The 18,359-nt window shown below is 28.5% G+C and overlaps 3 protein-coding genes across 5 annotated transcripts; 1 reads left to right on the plus strand and 2 right to left on the minus strand.

Moving 5' to 3' along the window:
• Nucleotides 1-382: 382 nt before the first annotated feature.
• Nucleotides 383-6,195, minus strand: LOC119600235 (biogenesis of lysosome-related organelles complex 1 subunit 6). The gene is made up of 5 exons (XM_037950343.1): nt 6,037-6,195; nt 5,598-5,873; nt 5,451-5,535; nt 4,022-4,108; nt 383-648 (listed from the first exon to the last, which is right to left on the minus strand). Exons 1-5 carry the CDS (start codon nt 6,060-6,062, stop codon nt 547-549), a joined length of 576 nt encoding a protein of 191 aa, XP_037806271.1. The 5' UTR covers nt 6,063-6,195; the 3' UTR covers nt 383-546.
• A 587-nt stretch (nt 6,196-6,782) lies between these two features.
• On the minus strand, nt 6,783-10,652 carry LOC119600244 (2-(3-amino-3-carboxypropyl)histidine synthase subunit 1). Of its 3 annotated transcripts, none has more exons than XM_037950354.1 (4): nt 10,471-10,650; nt 9,733-9,878; nt 7,844-8,646; nt 6,784-7,694 (listed from the first exon to the last, which is right to left on the minus strand). In XM_037950354.1, exons 3-4 carry the CDS (start codon nt 8,639-8,641, stop codon nt 7,083-7,085), a joined length of 1,410 nt encoding a protein of 469 aa, XP_037806282.1. In that variant the 5' UTR covers nt 8,642-8,646; nt 9,733-9,878; nt 10,471-10,650; the 3' UTR covers nt 6,784-7,082. The 3 variants fall into 3 exon arrangements, with proteins under 3 accessions (XP_037806281.1, XP_037806282.1, XP_037806283.1); XM_037950355.1 differs by lacking the exon at nt 10,471-10,650 and adding an exon at nt 10,148-10,321 and having other exon boundaries at nt 6,853-7,694; XM_037950353.1 differs by lacking the exon at nt 9,733-9,878 and having other exon boundaries at nt 6,783-7,694; nt 10,471-10,652.
• Nucleotides 10,653-14,259: 3,607 nt separating this feature from the next.
• On the plus strand, nt 14,260-16,797 carry LOC119600236 (T-cell immunomodulatory protein). The gene is made up of 3 exons (XM_037950344.1): nt 14,260-14,792; nt 14,852-15,850; nt 15,911-16,797. Exons 1-3 carry the CDS (start codon nt 14,582-14,584, stop codon nt 16,522-16,524), a joined length of 1,824 nt encoding a protein of 607 aa, XP_037806272.1. The 5' UTR covers nt 14,260-14,581; the 3' UTR covers nt 16,525-16,797.
• Nucleotides 16,798-18,359: the final 1,562 nt, after the last annotated feature.

Below are 18,359 nucleotides of genomic sequence, written 5' to 3' on the forward strand. Positions count from 1 at the left end.
TTTATTAATGTTTTTTTAAGTTTTTAAAACAAAATTTTTAAAATTATTGTTTTTAAAAGATTTTAACTAACGAATTTTCAAAATTTTTGCTTAATTAAAAAAACACATAAACAAACTGCATGTATAAACTGGTCATTTTTAAAAAGTATTTTCTTTTTTTATAAAAAAAAAAAAAATTAGTTTAATTTCTTTTTTAAATTTAATTTAATATTTATAAATGTTGTAGTTAATTATTAAGCAGTTGGTTAAAAGAATTTTATACTTTCCATGTAGTTTTTTAAAAAACTTTGTATAATTTTTATATAAAAAAAAGATTTAACTAAAAAACACCAAAGTTTTTATATACATATTTGTTATAAAAAAAGTTTTGCTAAAAAATTATAATAAATTTAAAAATTATACAAAAAATTAATTAATTATTTAAAGAAAATAAAATATATTTGTTATAAGTTTATTATATTAAAAAAAAGTAATGAATAACATTTATACATTTTAGATTTATTTATCTAAATTAAATATTTTTATATGAAAAAAAAAAAACTTTTACTATTGGTTTATTTTACCAATTAAAGATTCTTCCTGCTGCTGTTTTTGTAATTTACGCTGTAATTCTTTTTCTTTGCATGTTTGTATATTTATGGCTCTTTTCTAGAATTTTAGAAAAAAAATTGAATTCTATAGAGTTTTAAAAACAAAGTTTAATAAAAAAAAAACACACAAGTTTTGCTAAAGCATGTTTAAGAAACAATAAAATGTTTAACATTACTACTAAGCAAAGTTCTAAAATAAGCAGTAAGTACTACAAAACACAATTTTTTCCTCAAAACAATTATTTTCCTTAAAGAAATTCTAAAGACAAGACAATTTTCTATAGAAAATGGATAAATTAAACCAGATTAAACAATTTTATAGAGAGATCTTTAGTCAAGACACTTTTCTATAAAAAATTATTTAGTCAAGACACTTTTCTATAAAAAATTATTTAATCAAGACACCTTTCTATAGGAAATTGTTTAGTGAAGACACTTTCTTACCGAAACAGTTCTAACAAGACATTTTCCTAAAGAAAACTTTTTAAACAAGAAATTTTTCCATAGAAAACACTTTAGACAAGACACTTGTTTAGAAAACTATTTAGACAAGAGATTTTTCTTTAGAAAACTTCTCAGCATAGACAATTTTCTATAGAATACTATTAAGACAAGTTACTTTTCAATATAAAACTTTCCAGAGAAGACTTTTATCTATAGAAAACTGCCCAACACTTATATATAGAAAACACTTATATATAGAAAACACTTATATATAGAAAACTATTCACTAAGGACTTTTAGTAAAGACACATCTTTATACAAAACTATTTAGTCGAGACACTTTTCTATAGAAAACTGTTTAAACAAGAAACATTTCTATAGCAAACCCTTCAGTTAATACACTTCCCTAAAGAATATTGTCCACAAAAGGCAACTTTCTAAAGAAAACTAATCAAACTAGACATTTTTCCATAGGGAACTGTTTAGCCAAACACTTCCATATAAAACTGTTTATCTAAGACTCTTTCCTATATAAAACTATAAAGTCAATATATCATTCAATAGAAAACTTTTTAAGGAAAACTTCTTATCTAGAAACTGTCCGTACAAGACACTTCTATAGAGAAAACATTGCTAAACTTTTCTTTTAAAAAGCATTTAGTTCAGACACCCATTTAGTCAAGACACATCTCTATAGAAAACCGTTTAGTTCAGACACTTTTCTATAGAAAACTGTTTAGTTCAGACACTTTTCTATAGAAAACTGTTTGGACAGGACGCATCCTATATAAAACTGCTCTAAAAGATACTTTTCTATATAAAACTACTCAGACAGGAAACTTTTCAAAACATTTCTATATAAAAAACTGTTAACTAGACTTTTCTTTTAATAGGTATTTAGTTCAGACACTTTTTCCTAGAACTTCGTTTAGTCAAGACACATTTTTACAGTAACCGTTTAGTTTAGACACCTTTGCATAGAATACTGTTTAGCCAAGTCCCACTTTTAGAGGAGACTATTTAGTTAAGACATTTTTCTATAGAAAAATGTCCATACAGGACACTTTTCTATAGAAAAATGTCCATACAGGACACTTTTCTATAGAAACTGTACAGACAAGATACTTTTCTATAGAAAACTGTCCAAAAAGATACTTTTTTTATATAACATTGTCCATACAGGAAACTTTTCTATTGAAACTGTACAGACAAGACTGTTTTCTATAGAAAACTATCCAAAGAGGACATTTTTCTATAAAAAACCATCAAAACAAGACACTTTTCTATAGACAAGTCAATATATCTTTCAATAGAAAACCTTTTAAAGAAGACATATTATCTAGAAACTGTCTGAACAAAACACTTCTATAGAGAAAACTGTTTGCTAAACTTTTCTTTTAAAAAGCATTTAGTTCAGACATCCGTTTAGTCAAGACACATCTCTATAGAAAACCGTTTAGTTCAGACACATTTCTATAGAAAACAGTTTAGTCAACACATGTTCATTAGAAAACACATGTCCTATAGAAAACTGCTCTAAAAGATACTTTTCTATATAAAACTACTCAGGCAGGAAACTTTTCAAAGCATTTCTATATAAAAAAATGTTAACTACACTTTTCTTTTAATAGGCATTTAGTTCAGACACTTTTTCCTAGAACTTCGTTTAGTCAAGACACATTTTTACAGTAACCGTTTAGTTTAGACACCTTTCCATAGAAAACTGTTTAGCCAAGACCCACTTTTAGAGGAGACTATTTAGTTAAGACACTTTTCTATAGAAAAATGTCCATACAGGATACTTTTCTATAGAAACTGTACAGACAGGACACTTTTCAAAACATTTCTATATAAAAAAATGTTAACTACACTTTTCTTTTAATAGGCATTTAGTTCAGACACTTTTTGCTAGAACTTCGTTTAGTCAAGACACATTTTTACAGTAACCGTTTAGTTTAGACAACTTTCCATAGAAAACTGTTTAGCCAAGTCCCACTTTTAGAGGAGACTATTTAGTTAAGACACTTTTCCATAGAAAAATGTCCATACAGGACACTTTTCTATAGAAACTGTACAGACAAGATACTTTTCTATAGAAAACTGTCCAAAAAGATACTTATTTATATAACAGACAGTTTTCTATAGAAAACTATCCAAAGAGGACATTTTTCTATAAAAAACCAACAAAACAAGACACTTTTCTATAGATAACTTTCCAAACAGTATACTTTTCTATAGAAAACTAGCAAAACTGGAAATTTTTTTATAGAAACTCGTTTAGTAAAGACACATTTCTTGGAAAACTGTTTAGTTAAGACATTTTTCTATAGAAAATTGTTTTACAAGACAGTTTTCTACAGAGATTGCCAAGACAAGATAATTTTCCATAGAAACAGTTCAGATAAAACACTTTTCTGCTGAAAACGCGACAAGCAAGACACTTTTCTATAGAAAACTTTCCAGACATGACACTTTTCTTTGGAAACTGAGCAGACAAAACACTTTTTTGTAGAAAACTTTCCAGACATGACACTTTTCTATATATAACATTCCAGACAACACACTTTTCTATAGAAAACATTCCAGACAACACACTTTTCTATAGAAAACTAATCGGACAACACACTTTTCTGTAGAAAACTATTCAAACAAGACACTTATATCAAATACTGTCTAGACAAGACACAACTATAGAAAACAGTCCAAACAAGACAATTTTCTATAGAAAACTGTGCAGATATGATACTCTTTGCAAAATTCTGTCCAGACAACAAACTTTTGTATAGTAAACTGTCCAGATAAGACTCGTTTCTATAGACAATTGTCAAAAGAAGTTCTATTTCCCATTCCATATCGCAAAGAAGATTAGTTTCTATAGAACCTAGTCCAGAGAAGTCCCCTTCATATAGACAAATATCTCAAGAAAACCTTTTCCTTTAGTTTTATTCCTTAAATTTTATTCTTAATTAAAAATTTATAACACTTACCTTTAATACTTTCGTACGCTGATAGATATTCTGCATGTGCTTTTTAATTTTTAACAATTTCTCTCTGCACACTTTAACATTAATCATCTGTAAAAGTAATAAAGATTAAATGAGAATACATTGTATTAAAACGTTTTATTGGAAGTAATTAAATCAATAAAAAAAAAACAAATTACACGGTAAATTAAACAATTCTGTTAAAATTTTGATAAGATTTTCATATTTTTGACAATCATTAATTGTTTAAAATTTGTTACAGCAGAAATATTTTTTAATAATATTGTAGTTAATGGGAGGCATATTAAATTGTAGAATGTTATCTTAAATTGTTGGAAATTTGTATGATTTTTCTTATGTTTTTAATAGTTTTTTTAGTGTTTTAAAAATTTTAGATAATTAAGTTTTTAAAATTGATTATTATGTGAAAATAAACGTATTATTAAAAATTTATGATAAAGTTTTATGAGTTCTGTCGGAACTATGAGTTGCTTGTGTTAAGTTGTTAATAAAAAGCACGTTTTTGGAAAGTGATTTAAAATTTATCATCAAAACGAATCCCTGTTAGGCGAAGAAGTAAGATTGATTGAAAACTTTTAGGCAAAACACTTTTCTACAGAAAACTCTTCTTAATAGGAAACATCTATAGAAAACTGGCCAAACTAGACATTTAGATAGAAAACTATAAAGTGTCTTTACTCTTTTCTGTAGAAAACTATTCAGACAAGATACTTTTCTATATAAAACTATGCAGATAAGACTCTTCTATAGAAAACTCTTTAGATAAGGAAATTTTCTATAGAAAACTATTCAGAGAAGACACTTTCTTATAGAAAACAGTTCCGATAAGACTCTTCTACAGAAAACTGTTTAGATAAGGAAATTTCCTATAGAGAACTATTCAGATAAGACATTTTTCTATAGAAAAATTGTTAGACAAGAGATTTTTCAATAGAAAACTGTTCAGACAAGACACTTTTCTATATAAAACTGTTCAGATAAGACTCTTCTATAGAAAACTTTTTAGATAAGTAAATTTCCTATAGAAAACTGTTCAGACAAGACACTTTCTTATAGAAAACTGTTTCGATAAGACTTCTCTATAGAAAAGTGTTCAGATGAGGCACTTTTCTATAGAAAACTGTTCAATGAAGATACTTTTCTTTAGAAAACTGTTCTGACAAGAGATTTTGATATAGAAATCTGTTCAGATAAGACTATCTATAAGAAATCTATTCAGAAAACTATAAAAAGCTTTTCAGACAAGTCACTTTTTTTATAGAAAACTGTTCAAACAAGAAATTTTTCTATAGAAAACAGTTCAGACAAGGCACTTTTCTTGAGAAAACACTTCAAAAGAAACTTTTCTATGAAAACCCGTTCAGACTAGACTTCTAACATTAAAATTTTATAATTTACTTCTAATACTCACCATATCCTGTAATTTGGCAACCTCAGCATTGTCCAGTTTAAACTTTTCCGCCGATAAATCAATATAGATTTTATTTTGTTTTTGTCTACAAGAAAATTCCAATGAAAAGCCATAAATTGTGAAAAAAAAATCATACCCATAACTTACATTAATTCCTTAAGTTGTCCTCTAGCCTTGGCTATGGGAGGTGCATATGATTGCAGCACTCCGGCTGAAAGTTGTAAAGCCGCTAGGGAGGTGGTGGCTTCTGTTTGAGAATTGTCATTATTTGCAATAGCTGCTTTAACATTAGACTGTTTTATATTATTGTTATTTAGTGAGGGTTGGTCTTGTAATATTGTATTTGTTGTTTGTTCCAAGCTGGAACGTCTTAATTGTTCCACATTTTCTGTTGTACTAAATGCTGTTAAATCATCGGCAATACTTTTTAAAGTAGAAACAAATAAGTACTTTTTATTAGTTAAAAGATAATTATTTTACTATATACAAAGTAATACTTTGTTTTTTATCTCTACTTGTTGAGTTGTTAACAATTTAAGAAATTTTTTTTTAATATTTCTTATTATTTTGTTGTTTTAGTATTTACCTCTTAAAATTATTACTTTTCAACATATTTGGTTTATTTTCTTTAATATTTCCTAAGGAATTATGATAAAAAATTAACAAAAATTTTAACTTTAGAAAGTTAATTAACAAAATTTACAAATAAAAACTAGAAAAAATGTAAACAATAAAAAACCATTAACAACACAGCTGTGTTTGACAGTTGAAAATAAAAGCAAAAGAAACTCACCTCTGGCAATGTTTACACAACAAAAAAGTGTAAATACATAAATTTAAACATGTTGTGTTAATGTTAGCAACATGTTTCTTTAAGGTTGAGTTATTTTAGCTCTGTAAATGTTTGTTATTATGTGAGGTAGGAATATACTGGATATTTTGTTACATATTTTAATAATTTTACATGTTTTGTGGCATTTTTTTATTAAAAGGAATTAAAATAATTAATTTAGTATAAAATTATTAAACATGTTTAGATTAGATTTATGCTTTTAGAAGTTTGCTTTGTGGAAATTTTTGTAATTAAAGTTTGCTGTTAAAGTTAATAATATTTTCAATGTTTTTAACATAAACCATGTTGCTAAACATTTTGTTTAGGAGAAAATAAGTGTTATATTCTTTAATTTCTAATAATTTTCGTTATTTTAAATGAATTATGGAAATTTTTTCCAAAATTCTTTAAAATTATTCTTGTTCTTCCATAATTCTTACTGAGATCCGTTTTTCTTTTATATTTTTTTATTATTTCAAATAAAACTTCTTGAATTTTTACATATTTTTTAGAAACTATTTTTATTTATGATTTTTTATAAATTTATTCATATAAAACTATATTTAAAAAAAAGCCATGATAGTTACGAAAAAAACTAAAATTTAACTAAAAAAGTAATTGAAACTAAAAGCCATAATTTAAAAATAAAATTAAGCTTACTTAAATTATAAAGAATTTGTTTAAGTCCCAAGTTTATATATACAACATATACAACAATAAAACTTAAAATAATAAAGTTTTGTAATTTGAGAAATAAGGGAAGTGTTTATAGCTGTCGGCTATTGGTGTTGGTCATCCATTTAGCCCTTTTTAAAGTCCAACAAATCATCAATATCCACCACTTTTGTTATCACTTTACCCTCATCATCCTTTTCCAATTCGGCTCTAGTACAGCGTCCACAACAGTCTGCAGAAGGTTTATTTTCACATTCACCCAAGGCTGGTGGCTTAAAGTTGGGAGTCCAGGGACCTAAACTACCGCTGGCATAAAAGTCCATGGGATAGGAATCTTGTTTGGGGGCAGAATTGTGGGGTGTATATTCAACATCTCCTAAGACGACCGATAACTCATAGGGATTCAGTAAAGGTTTGGCAAAAGCAGAACCCCAGTCAATGGAGAGACGTGGACAGGCGATTTGTACAAAAGCATCTATATTATCGAAGAGTGCCAGTTTTTGGGGAAAGATTTCCGAGAGTAAGATGGTTGTGGAATCGTAGCCCTTGGCTCGTATACGTTTTTCGAGAAATTTGTGTACCCTAGAGCTGCCTTGGCGTCCTAAAGTGCCCAATATAATACCGATTTTTTTGGCTTTCATGGCTTTTTCTATTTCGCCATAACGCATGGACTGCATGGTTGAGTGATCGTATTCCTCAATAGTGAATTTCTTTTCATAGGGATCGTATTTATAGGCCTGGAAAGAGAAAACAAATTAAACATTTAGTTAGAAAACTGTTTTTTTAAAGAAAATTGTCAGTATAACAGTTTTCTATGGAATAATTTTTAGTATAACAGTTTTCTTATAGTAAAGTTCTATTTTTCTTTAATATTTAAAACACCCACCTTCAACTTTGGATTCGCTATCATAGCCGATTCCAAATGAAAACGTCCATCGCCCAGATAAATAATCAATTTTGTTGTTTCCGGCAGTGTAGGTGAGGTACAACCTAAAATTTCACCAGGACTTAAAGGTTTAGCCTGTGGTACTATCACATCATAACCGGCCGACTTTAATTCTGTGGAGGCGGCCTGTAAAGTGGTCACAAACTGTATAGTACTAACTAAAGCCATTTGTCCATCCTCTGGCTTAAAGTTCAACTTGACGGAATCCAAAAAGTGTAGAGGATCTATTTTGATATCCACAAATATATACAAAACTTTAATACCCTCTGTCTGATCGACCGGGATTAAACAACTATGACCATAGTGCACTAATAACTCAGCACCCAAAGCTTTAGCGGTGTAGTCATCAACACAACAGGCTCCATAAGTAACATCACCCATTATCACCGTATCGGCCTCGGTAAAACGTTCTATTATATCACTGATGACCATGGCATACATTAACAAACCTTCGGGTAGTTGTAAAGCCACCCTATTCGCTTTCATTTCCTTGATACGCCATATAGTTTTGTGTATTTCAAAATTGTAGTTGGCGGGTAAACGTTCAATGGCCTTTTGTAGCTGAGGATCATCGAGCAAACTTTGTGGTATACGATTTAGACGAGCTTTAGGTTTGAAAACTTTTTTCGGTTTAGCACGTACCACAACCACTTCAGTTGAGGTGGCTGGTGTCGAGGCGTCGTTTGTTAAAGGTTGAGCGCTGTTGATAGCGACATTAGGTTGGACTATGTCCAACATGGTGGCTATAAAGATAAAAATACAAGTATATAAGTTAGTTTTTTGTTTTTTAAACATTTAAATGTTGATAATTATTAATTTTAAAGGTAAAGTATTTTATTTTTGTTTAATAAAAACTAGAGTATGTAAAAATTGGGATTTTCTCTTTAAAAATTTATTTTTTCCTTTTTTTTATACTTTTTATTACGGTAACTGTTAATAATTTTTGCTTAAGGCAACCTTCTCCTTGTTTTAAAACATGTCAAGGATAAATTGCAATATTTTTCTACTTATGAAAACTCCATTTTAGTCACTTAATCAAAATGTAAACAAAACAAATGCAATTTCAAGTCAATATGTTTGTTTCTGTTTATTTAACAATTAAATGTAAATAATTGTAAAAATTATTTAAAATTCAACTTAAAACTAATTATTTTTGTTTAAAAATAACTAATTTTTACAAAAGTTTATATATTCTCTGCAAAAATTCAATTACGGTAAGTCTCAACAATTTTTGCTAATGGCATCACTCTTGTTGTCATACCAGTTGCAAGGATAAATGGCAACATTTTTGTAATTATGGCAACTCTTCTAATCACTCTCTCTCTCTTGTAAAATGTAAACAAAACAAATGCAAGTGCATTGACAGACAGACATTTTATCATTTTTTTTTACAAAATAAAACATAACTTTAAAATTTTCTACAAAAAAAAACTTATTATAGGTAAAAGAATTATAATATTTTTTATAAAAAAATAAATGCAGTTCGAATGCATTTACATGGAAAAGAAATATAACGGTTAATGTTTAAATATATTTTTGCTTATGGCAATTCTCTTATTAACTATCTCTCTCGTGAAAAATTCGCAAATGTAAACAAAAAACGTAAAAATGTAATATAATTACAACAGCATACATGTTTGATAGGGCTGTTAAGAAACTTGCAACATATTAAGTTTGTTGCAGCAAACATCATCAACAAACTTAATTGTTAAGAATTTGCCACAATCACTTACTAAATTTTTAAACACTACAATTAGTTTAAAGTTTTTGTTTTCTTGTTTTTTTTACAAAAATGGGAACACCTTGAACAAGTTTATTAACTGACTCACCTTTTTAGTAATATTTAGCTTTTGTTTATATTTATGTATTTGGTTTTTGGCCAATAATTATCATCAAATGTCACACACACACACACAAAGAGATTAACTAATTAAAACGGTTGTGTTTTTTATTTGTTTGTTTTGAATAAGATTTCCTGTTTTTTATAGAAAAGTTGTTTTTGTTTAATTTATAAATAGTAACACATAAAAAAATGTTGTATAATTTAAATTTATGCAAGAAAAACACAAACAGGCAGCTGTTTAAAATTAATTAATTTTAAAAAAGTTTAAGATTTTTTTAAAAGTTTATAAATTTTTTTACTTTTTAATTGTATTTAAGATTTATGTTTATTTTACAAAAATTTCACTTTTTATTATATGTATTTCCAAATTAATTTCTCAAAAAAAAAAAACTGCACACAACCTTTACGTTTAAATATAAATTTTGTAATGACTTCCAAAAACTAAGTACTTAATCATCAAACATCGAACAAAAACTTCTTATTATTCTTTTATGTATGCTTTGTTGCATAGTTGTTGTTGTTCTTTGTTGTTTATTTTGGTTTTTATGTAGGTTTGAACTCAAATTGTATATGCATGTGTCCACCATTAATACTAAACCTTAAGTCACGTACACCAAAAATTTTGTTCTTTTCATACATCATATGCTTACAATAAGTTGGGTTTTTTTTTCAAACTTCAAATTTCCCTTTACTATTTTTCACACTTATATCGTTTTTTGTTTACCTGTTGTTTAGTTGTAAATTTACAATATCACTATAAATTATTTTTCTAATTTGTTTATTTTAGCTTATATTACAATATATTCAAGAGAGCATGTGTAATTTTAAGTTTTTTTTAATGTGTAAAAAGCACGTTTGTTGATTTTTTGCTACAATTTTGACAATTATTTTGTCAGGTAACTGTCATTGATAAGATGAGTGGAATAACACAGGGTTGTTTAACATATAAACATATGTTTACAGAAAGAGTTGCCAGTTATGAAGACTTTATGAATCACGGCTTTTCAGTAATGTTGCCAATTGGAAATAGTGTGCTTCTAGTTAGGTAGGGGGAAAAATATATAAAATAAGAATTTTTGTCCCAAAAAAAAAAAAAACAATTGAAATACAGATTTTTAGCAATAAACTAGGTCCTAAGTTAAATAATATGTAGATTTTATTATAGTTTTTAAAATTGCATAAAATGTAGAAAAATTTTAATTTGTTAACCCATTTGCTAACAATTTGACTGCTACAGTTTCATTGCTCATATTTATATAATTGTTACACCGATTTTTTATAATTATCAGTAGAGATATTCTTTGAACTCAGGTCCATAATAAGGTGTTATAATTATTCTCCTAAGTTATCTGCAAGTTTGAATACTTGTAAAACAAACATTCAAAACTATTTTTTGGTAAACAAATAAGTTTACTTTCATTGAATTTATTTCAGCTATTAGTAGTCCGGTAGGCCAGAAATTTTTTTATAAATGATCTATCATGTTTGTACTACATTTATGTATATTTAACAAACTAGTCTATCTGGTTTCCTGGAGCACAGAAAACTTGATTATTTTGTAAAACAAAGTCAGTTACATATATTTTATTGCTATTTTATACTGTATGTACATCCATATAAAAAACAAGTCAAAGCATTTTCCGGAAGCTGAGAAATTTATTGAAAAATTTTAGTCAGAATTTAAGTCATTAATAGACCGGTGGACGAAATAAACAATCGGAAATGCCCAAGAAAGTCTACTAACTAAAGACGTAAAACAAATAAGTCCATGAGTTTTCTGGCATGGGATTTATGGGCGACTTATTGTGAACAGAGGTAGTCCTGTATTCTAGTTATTTTCCAAGGAATTTACAGGCCGTTGGTTCAAAATGTCAGGAAATATCTAGGGATATCTTAAAAAAGTAAATGACCAACCGGGGATTTTTATTATAAAACTTAGGTTGACCATTTCTAATCATAAAATCGGAAAAATAGCTTAACGATGGTGAGTTTTTATTTCAAAAATTTTTATTGGAATTCATTTGTAATACATTTCTTTGACAATGTAAATTAACACAAACACACTTTACATATTCATACGGACGATATTGGATTTAATAAAATTCTGTGCTTCCTTCCATAGCTCGATTTCTTCCAAAGTAAATTTCATTTTATTACCTTTCTCCACAATGCCTTGCAATATTTTAATGGTCTCCGTTTTGCGTTCGCCATAGGCCTCCTCGGCATTGTAAAGCAATAAGACAAGTTTCTCCTTTTCCTCTTTCTTTTCCTTCTTCTTTTTGTTATCCAATTTGGCCTCCGACGATTCCTCTTTCATCAAAAACAAATCGTGACGCATTTGAAAAATCATACATTTAACTTCACACAAATACTGATTGGCCTGCATAATGTTCTCATAAAGTTGGCAGACTTCAAGATCAAGTTGTAATTTAGTTTTATCGGGATCGGTGAGACGTTTTAATATTCCATCAACATCTTTGGCGAAAGAAGCAGATAGTTTTTTAACTTTGGCCAAGAGGTCGTTGATTTTTTCCATTTTTATGGTTTTTTATTAATTTTTTGGGAAAAAAAAAATGACGCGATCAACCTTTACCAATTGGAGATCCAAGCACAAATGATTTATTACAAAATGGCGTTTTTTAATTATGGCTGATTTTCATTTTTTTTATCATTTAAAACGGGGATTTTTTTATTTTGCGCCAAGGTATATTAATTATAAGGTAGTGTTAGCAGAACAGCTGATTGTTTTTTGCTAATACACCAAGGCGAATTCAGATAAGGTGGTGGCAGTTCTGCAACAACAACATTTTACATGTATTTTGTTTTTTCACATCAAATTTGTTTGACTCAAACGGTAAGTTTTTTGATTGTGTTAGTGAAAAAACTCACATGTATATATGCGGTGTGAGTTTTTTACTAACACAATAAAAAAAAACTTACCGTTTGAGTCAAACAATTTTATGTGTCGCCAAGGCGCTTTAAGTGTGATGGCAATGATCCAAGATATATTAATTATAAGGTAGTGTCGTCGGCGAATTCAGAAAAACAGAGCGAATTCATTTTATTTTTTATATATGGAGTTTGACAGTATGCCTACACTTCAAAGTGTCAAAAATCAAAAGTGTAATAGCAAAAAAGAATCAGCTATTCTGTTAACACTACCTTATAATTAATATTAGTTGAAACGAAAAGTCGACTTTTCGACTTTTTCATTTAGTTAAAAGTCGACTTTTCGACTTCTCGACTTTCTGCATTTTATGAAAGGTCGATTTTTCGACTTTTTTCATTTACTTAAAAGTCGACTTTTAGACTTTTCGACTATAAGTATTTTATAAATAGTCGACTTTTCGACTTTTTCCGACTTTTCGAATTTTTTCGACTTTTCGATTTTTTCCGACTTTTTCGACTTTTTGACTTTTTCCGACTTTTCGATTTTTTCGACTTTTTGACTATTTTCGACTTCTTTCGACTTTTTTCTACTATTTTTTGACTTTTTCCGAGTTTTTCCGACTATATTAGAGTTTTTACTTTTTTTCCACTTTTTTAAGATTTTCGACTATTTTTGACTTGTTTCTACAATTTTCGAGTTATCGACTTTTTACGACTTTTCGACTTTTTTCGACATTCTTCGACTTTATTCGACTTTTTTCGACTTATCGACTTTTTTCGACTTTTCGACTTTTTTCGACTTTTATTAACAAAGTCGACTTTTTGACTTTTTTCACAGACCATAGTCGAGTTATCGACTTTTTTGGAACAAAATAGTCGACTTCGACTTTTCGACTTTTTTCGACAAAAAGTCGATTGTTCGATTATCCGAAAGTCGATTTAAAGAACCCTAATTAATATACCTTGGCAATGATCTAGTGCTGTTAAAGTATTGAGTAGTGGGTATCGAGTATCGAGTATTTGCCCTATTTTTTACGTACTCAATACTAAAAAGTAGTTACTCAATACTTTCAGACTTGTATATGGATTTCACTTATTAAAATTTAACAGCTATGATGTGAAAAAATACAGCTCTACAACTAATACAGATCATATAATTATTAGAAATGCAACTCTTAGCAATATAAAATCAATGTAAAAATAATTAAAAAACTGCAATAATAGTTAAAAAGTTACAAATATTTATTGACGCAACCTAAAAAAAAGTAAAATGTCTCAAAAGAGGTGTGAAAAAATACGAAAAGTATTGAGTAATCAAAAGTAGTAGAATATTACAGCACTACAATGATCAAACAATAAAAATCACTTTTATTTCTATATTCCTTTTCTTACTTAAACATTTTGGCGTTTTTTTTGTTCCTTTAACGGTTAACACTGTTAGCAATAGTACCTAATGTTACAACCCTGTGACAGCTGTTATCACTTCTTTGTTTTTCTTCAAGCTTATTTATGCAGGTGTAAACAAGAGCTTAGTTATTGCTTTATTTACATATGAATTTGCTATCTTTTAACTGTCAATGTTGTTATAAAAAAAGTGACATTTATAATGTCTGCCCCTCATAGGCTAACTTCTTGTTAATACTCATTGTTTTTTCTATTTTCATCATACTCCAACACATCAACAAAATTGTATTGACTCATTTATTTTGTGTGAAATTTCTTGTTGTAAAAATAGAAAATTTATTTAAATTAATAAAATTAAACGAAAAAAACTTTAAACAACTAAAGTGAATATTTTATTATAGAAATATTTAATAGGAAACTAATGAAAAGTGTTTCTTCAAAGCAATAGTGCTTTCTCCCTTAGCTGTGGCAAAAAATTGATTTTTTTCTTTTAAGGCAAAAAGAAAATGTTTTAATTAACTATTAATTTTTAAGCAAATAACATGTTTTTGATTAATACCAATATAAAGTGGAAGCTCTTCAGCTTAATGCTGTTTAGCTTTAGCGTTTTAGCCAATGCTAGTGATATTACCAATGAAGTGTTTGGTGCTGTCAAGGAAGGCGTAGTAGCTGCCTTTGGAGACTTTAATTCCGATGAATTGACTGATGTGTTTCTTATAAGGGATAAAATGAAAGTATTGCAAATATTATATGGTGGGTGAATGCAAACATTCCTTTATTATAAAGAAAAATTTAACAAATTTATCTTACAGGAGCCGAAACGGAACCCTTTTTAAGAAATGGCCCCTATTGTAGTTATGAAAACTATCAAATCACTAGCGTAGTGCCAGGAGACTTTGATGGCGATGCCTTAATGGATGTGTTGGTGACCCTTAAACCTAAAGACTCCGACCAAGAGTTATATAGTGTGTTTGTGCATTGGGGTGGTCCGGAAGGTTTGAATTGTACTCCGGAGTCAGCGAAACCTTTGTTACAAACCCTGGGAGAACCTTTGGCTTTAGATTTTAACTGTGACATGATTATAGATCTATATGGTTTGAATGAAACGGGTGAACGTATGTTTTGGATTTTCCAAAAATCACGAGAACCTCCTCAGCAAAGGCGTCAAGCAACACCTACGGGAACAAATGCATTCCCAGCCACTATTAAGACTCCCAATGCTAATGCTTACTTAGATTTGAATGGTGATTTTATGGCGGACTTATTTGTACAAACCGATAAACACTATGAAGTGTGGTATGGTCGCTACGGCGAGCAAAAGGAAGATTTTACTTTTAATCACACTATCGATATATCCATAGTGGGTACTGATTATAATTTAGGTCAAGCGGTATTTGCTGATTTTGAATTGGAGGGTGTGGAGAATATCATATTGCCCGTGTGCTTCCACAAAGATTGCACCAATTCCACTATTCTGGTGCACGATGGCTCTAATTTCCGTGATGTTCATGTTAATTTCAAAGATCCTCAGGCTGTCTCCTGGGGTTTTGTGCCTCCCGTTAAAGATGATGTTTATTTGAAAACCATAACTGCCCGCAGTGGTGATTTTAATATGGATGGTTATCCCGATCTAATAATGACTCTACAAACCTTAACTGGCCCTAAACGTATGCAAACGTTCCTGCTGGAAAATGTTCCCTGTAAAATGTGTAATCCTCCCTTGAAAAGAACTTTTGAGGTTAAATGGAATGCTTTAAATCCTTTGGGTAATGATACTGTGGCGGGAGCTTTCTATGATTTCTATCAAGATGGTAAGACTTCTTCCCTTTAATTATGAAAAGAAATAATAAATTCACATTTTTATAAAATAGGTGTCCTGGATGTGATATTAATACAAAAAACCAAAAATGGCCAATACAGACCTTTGGCCTTCCGCAATACTTTGGACTATGATGCCAATTTTGTTAAAGTCATTGTTTTAACGGGGTTGGTCAACAAAAAGAATCCTACTATGCATACCGCCTTAGGGCGCAAGAAACGTACCTATGGCACTAATTTGCCCGGACCTCGCATCACCTACTTTACCACCACCCAGGATGGCGATCTACAGCGTGGCTCGTCTGTGCAATTGCCTCAATCCTCCTATTTTGCTTTACAATTACCCTACACCATCTTTGGCCTGGGTAGAACACCTAATTTTGTTGATTCTTTGACCGTGGGTCTGGGTCATATGTCTCGCCCCTTTACCCAGCTTATACCTAATTCTCAAATAATAGTGGTACCCAAACCCATAGAAGATCCTCAGCGCTGGAAGGCCCAACTGTTTGTGACACCCAGCAAATTAATTCTAATGAGTGTGGTGGCCTTGGGTGGCACTTGTTTGGTTATAGTACTCATCATTTTAGTGCTCTACATCAAGGAGAAACGTGAGGATAAACAGGAAAAATTGCAAGAAGCCCATCGTTTCCATTTCGATGCTATGTAAGGAGACAATTTTTTCTAAATTGTTTGAAGAAGTGATATTGTTTAAGTTGTTTTTTCTTGTCTCATTTTTTTTTTTAATATTATTAAAAAATTCGCTTATATTTTAAGTATTGTTTACACCCAATTTTTTCTTTTTATTTCATTTTAGTTTTAAGAATTTTGTTTTACTTTTTAGCACTATTGGAACATTTTAATTATCTAATAAAATACACTTTACTACATATTATTGTAATAAAAAGAAATTTCGTGAAATAAAAAGCAAAAATTAATTACATATTAACAAAGTAAAATAAAACAAGTAACTGATGTTGTGTCAATGATTTTCAGAGTGCCATTTTAGCGATTATTTAACAAAACTAGCGATTTTAATCACATGAAATAAGTTTTTCTGTAGGATTGTGTGACTGTGTGTGAACATTTTTTTCTATATAGAAGTTCTTTTGATTGTGAAGAACTTTTCCATAGAAAAATTTTCTGTAGAGAAGTTTGTGAACAACTTTTCTATACTTTACGAACTTTTAATGTGAATTTTCACCTAAATTTCAAAATAAAAGTAAATTTTTCACCAAAAAGTGAATTTTTCAATAAAAAGTGAATTTTTCAACGAAAAGTGAATTTTTTAACAAAAAGTGAATTTTTTAACAAAAAGTGAATTTTTCAACAAAAAGTGAACTATTCACCAAAAAGTGAACTAACTATTCACCAAAAAGTGAATTTTTCACCGAAAAGTGAATTTTTCAATAAAAAGTGAATTTTTCAACGAAAAGTGAATTTTTTAACAAAAAGTGAATTTTTCAACAAAAAGTGAATTTTTCAGCAAAAAGTTAATTTTTCACCAAAAAGTGAATTTTTCACCGAAAAGTGAAATTTTCAACAAAAAGTTAATTTTTCACCGAAAAGTGAATTTTTCAGCAAAAAGTTAATTTTTCACCAAAAAAAAGTGAATTTTTCAACAAAAAGTGAACTATTCACCAAAAAGTGAATTTTTCAACAAAAAGTGAATTTTTCACCGAAAAGTGAATTTTTCACCAAAAATTTAATTTTTCACCGAAAAGTGAATTTTTCAGCAAAAAGTTAATTTTTCACCAAAAAGTTAATTTTTCACCGAAAAGTGAATTTTTTACCGAAAAGTGAATTTTTCAATGAAAATAAAATTTTTCATCAAAAATTGCAATTTCACTAAAAATTTCCATTTTACCAAAAATTGTAATTTCACAAAAAAAAAAAAAATTTACCAAAAATTTTAGTTTCACAAAAAAAAAAAATTTACCAAAAATTTTAGTTTCACTAAAAATTTCAATTTCACCAAAAATTTTAATATCATCATAAATTGTTATTTCACCAAAAATTTAAATTTCACTTAAAATTGCAATTACAGTAAGAATTGCAATTTCAATAAACATTTCAATTTCAGTAAAAATTTCAATTTCACTAAAAATAGCAATTTTATAAAAAATATTTTATAGAATTTCACTAAAAATTTTAGTTTCACTAAAAATTTCAATTTCACCAAAAATTTTAATATCATCAAAAATTGTTATTTCACCAAAGAATTGCAATTTCAATAAACATTTCAATTTCAGTAAAAATTGCAATTTCACTAAAAATAGCAATTTTATAAAAAATATTTTATAGAATTTCACTAAAAATTGCAATTTTTCACCAAAAATTTCAATTTCACTAAAAATTTAAATTTCATTAAAAATTTTAAATTTTACCAAAAAATTTCATTTCACTAAAAATTTCAAATTTCACCAAAAATTTAAATTTCACAAACATTTTTTTCATCAAAAATTGCAATTTTACCAAAAATTACAATTTAATCAAAAATTTCAC

Source organism: Lucilia sericata, unplaced genomic scaffold (genome assembly GCF_015586225.1).
Source record: "Lucilia sericata isolate MDLA Ls3-8-SP2 unplaced genomic scaffold, ASM1558622v1 Contig000108F_arrow, whole genome shotgun sequence".
Classification (NCBI taxonomy): Eukaryota; Metazoa; Arthropoda; class Insecta; order Diptera; family Calliphoridae; genus Lucilia; species Lucilia sericata.

Bases quoted from the DNA above. Each gene is read 5' to 3' on its own strand.
- LOC119600244 (XM_037950353.1), bottom strand. From the start codon at position 8,641: ATGTTGGACATAGTCCAACCTAATGTCGCTATCAACAGCGCTCAACCT. The intron at 7,695-7,843 runs GTGGGTGTTTTA...TTCTCTTTCCAG, and splicing joins TAGCGAATCCAAAGTTGAAG to GCCTATAAATACGATCCCTA.
- LOC119600235 (XM_037950343.1), bottom strand. From the start codon at position 6,062: ATGTTGAAAAGTAATAATTTTAAGAG. The intron at 5,874-6,036 runs GTAAATACTAAA...TACTTTAAAAAG, and splicing joins AAAAGTAATAATTTTAAGAG to TATTGCCGATGATTTAACAG. The intron at 4,109-5,450 runs GTGAGTATTAGA...TTACTTTTACAG, and splicing joins TTGCCAAATTACAGGATATG to ATGATTAATGTTAAAGTGTG.
- LOC119600236 (XM_037950344.1), top strand. From the start codon at position 14,582: ATGTTTTTGATTAATACCAATATAAAGTGGAAGCTCTTCAGCTTAATG. The intron at 14,793-14,851 runs GTGGGTGAATGC...TTTATCTTACAG, and splicing joins AGTATTGCAAATATTATATG to GAGCCGAAACGGAACCCTTT. The intron at 15,851-15,910 runs GTAAGACTTCTT...TTTATAAAATAG, and splicing joins CTATGATTTCTATCAAGATG to GTGTCCTGGATGTGATATTA.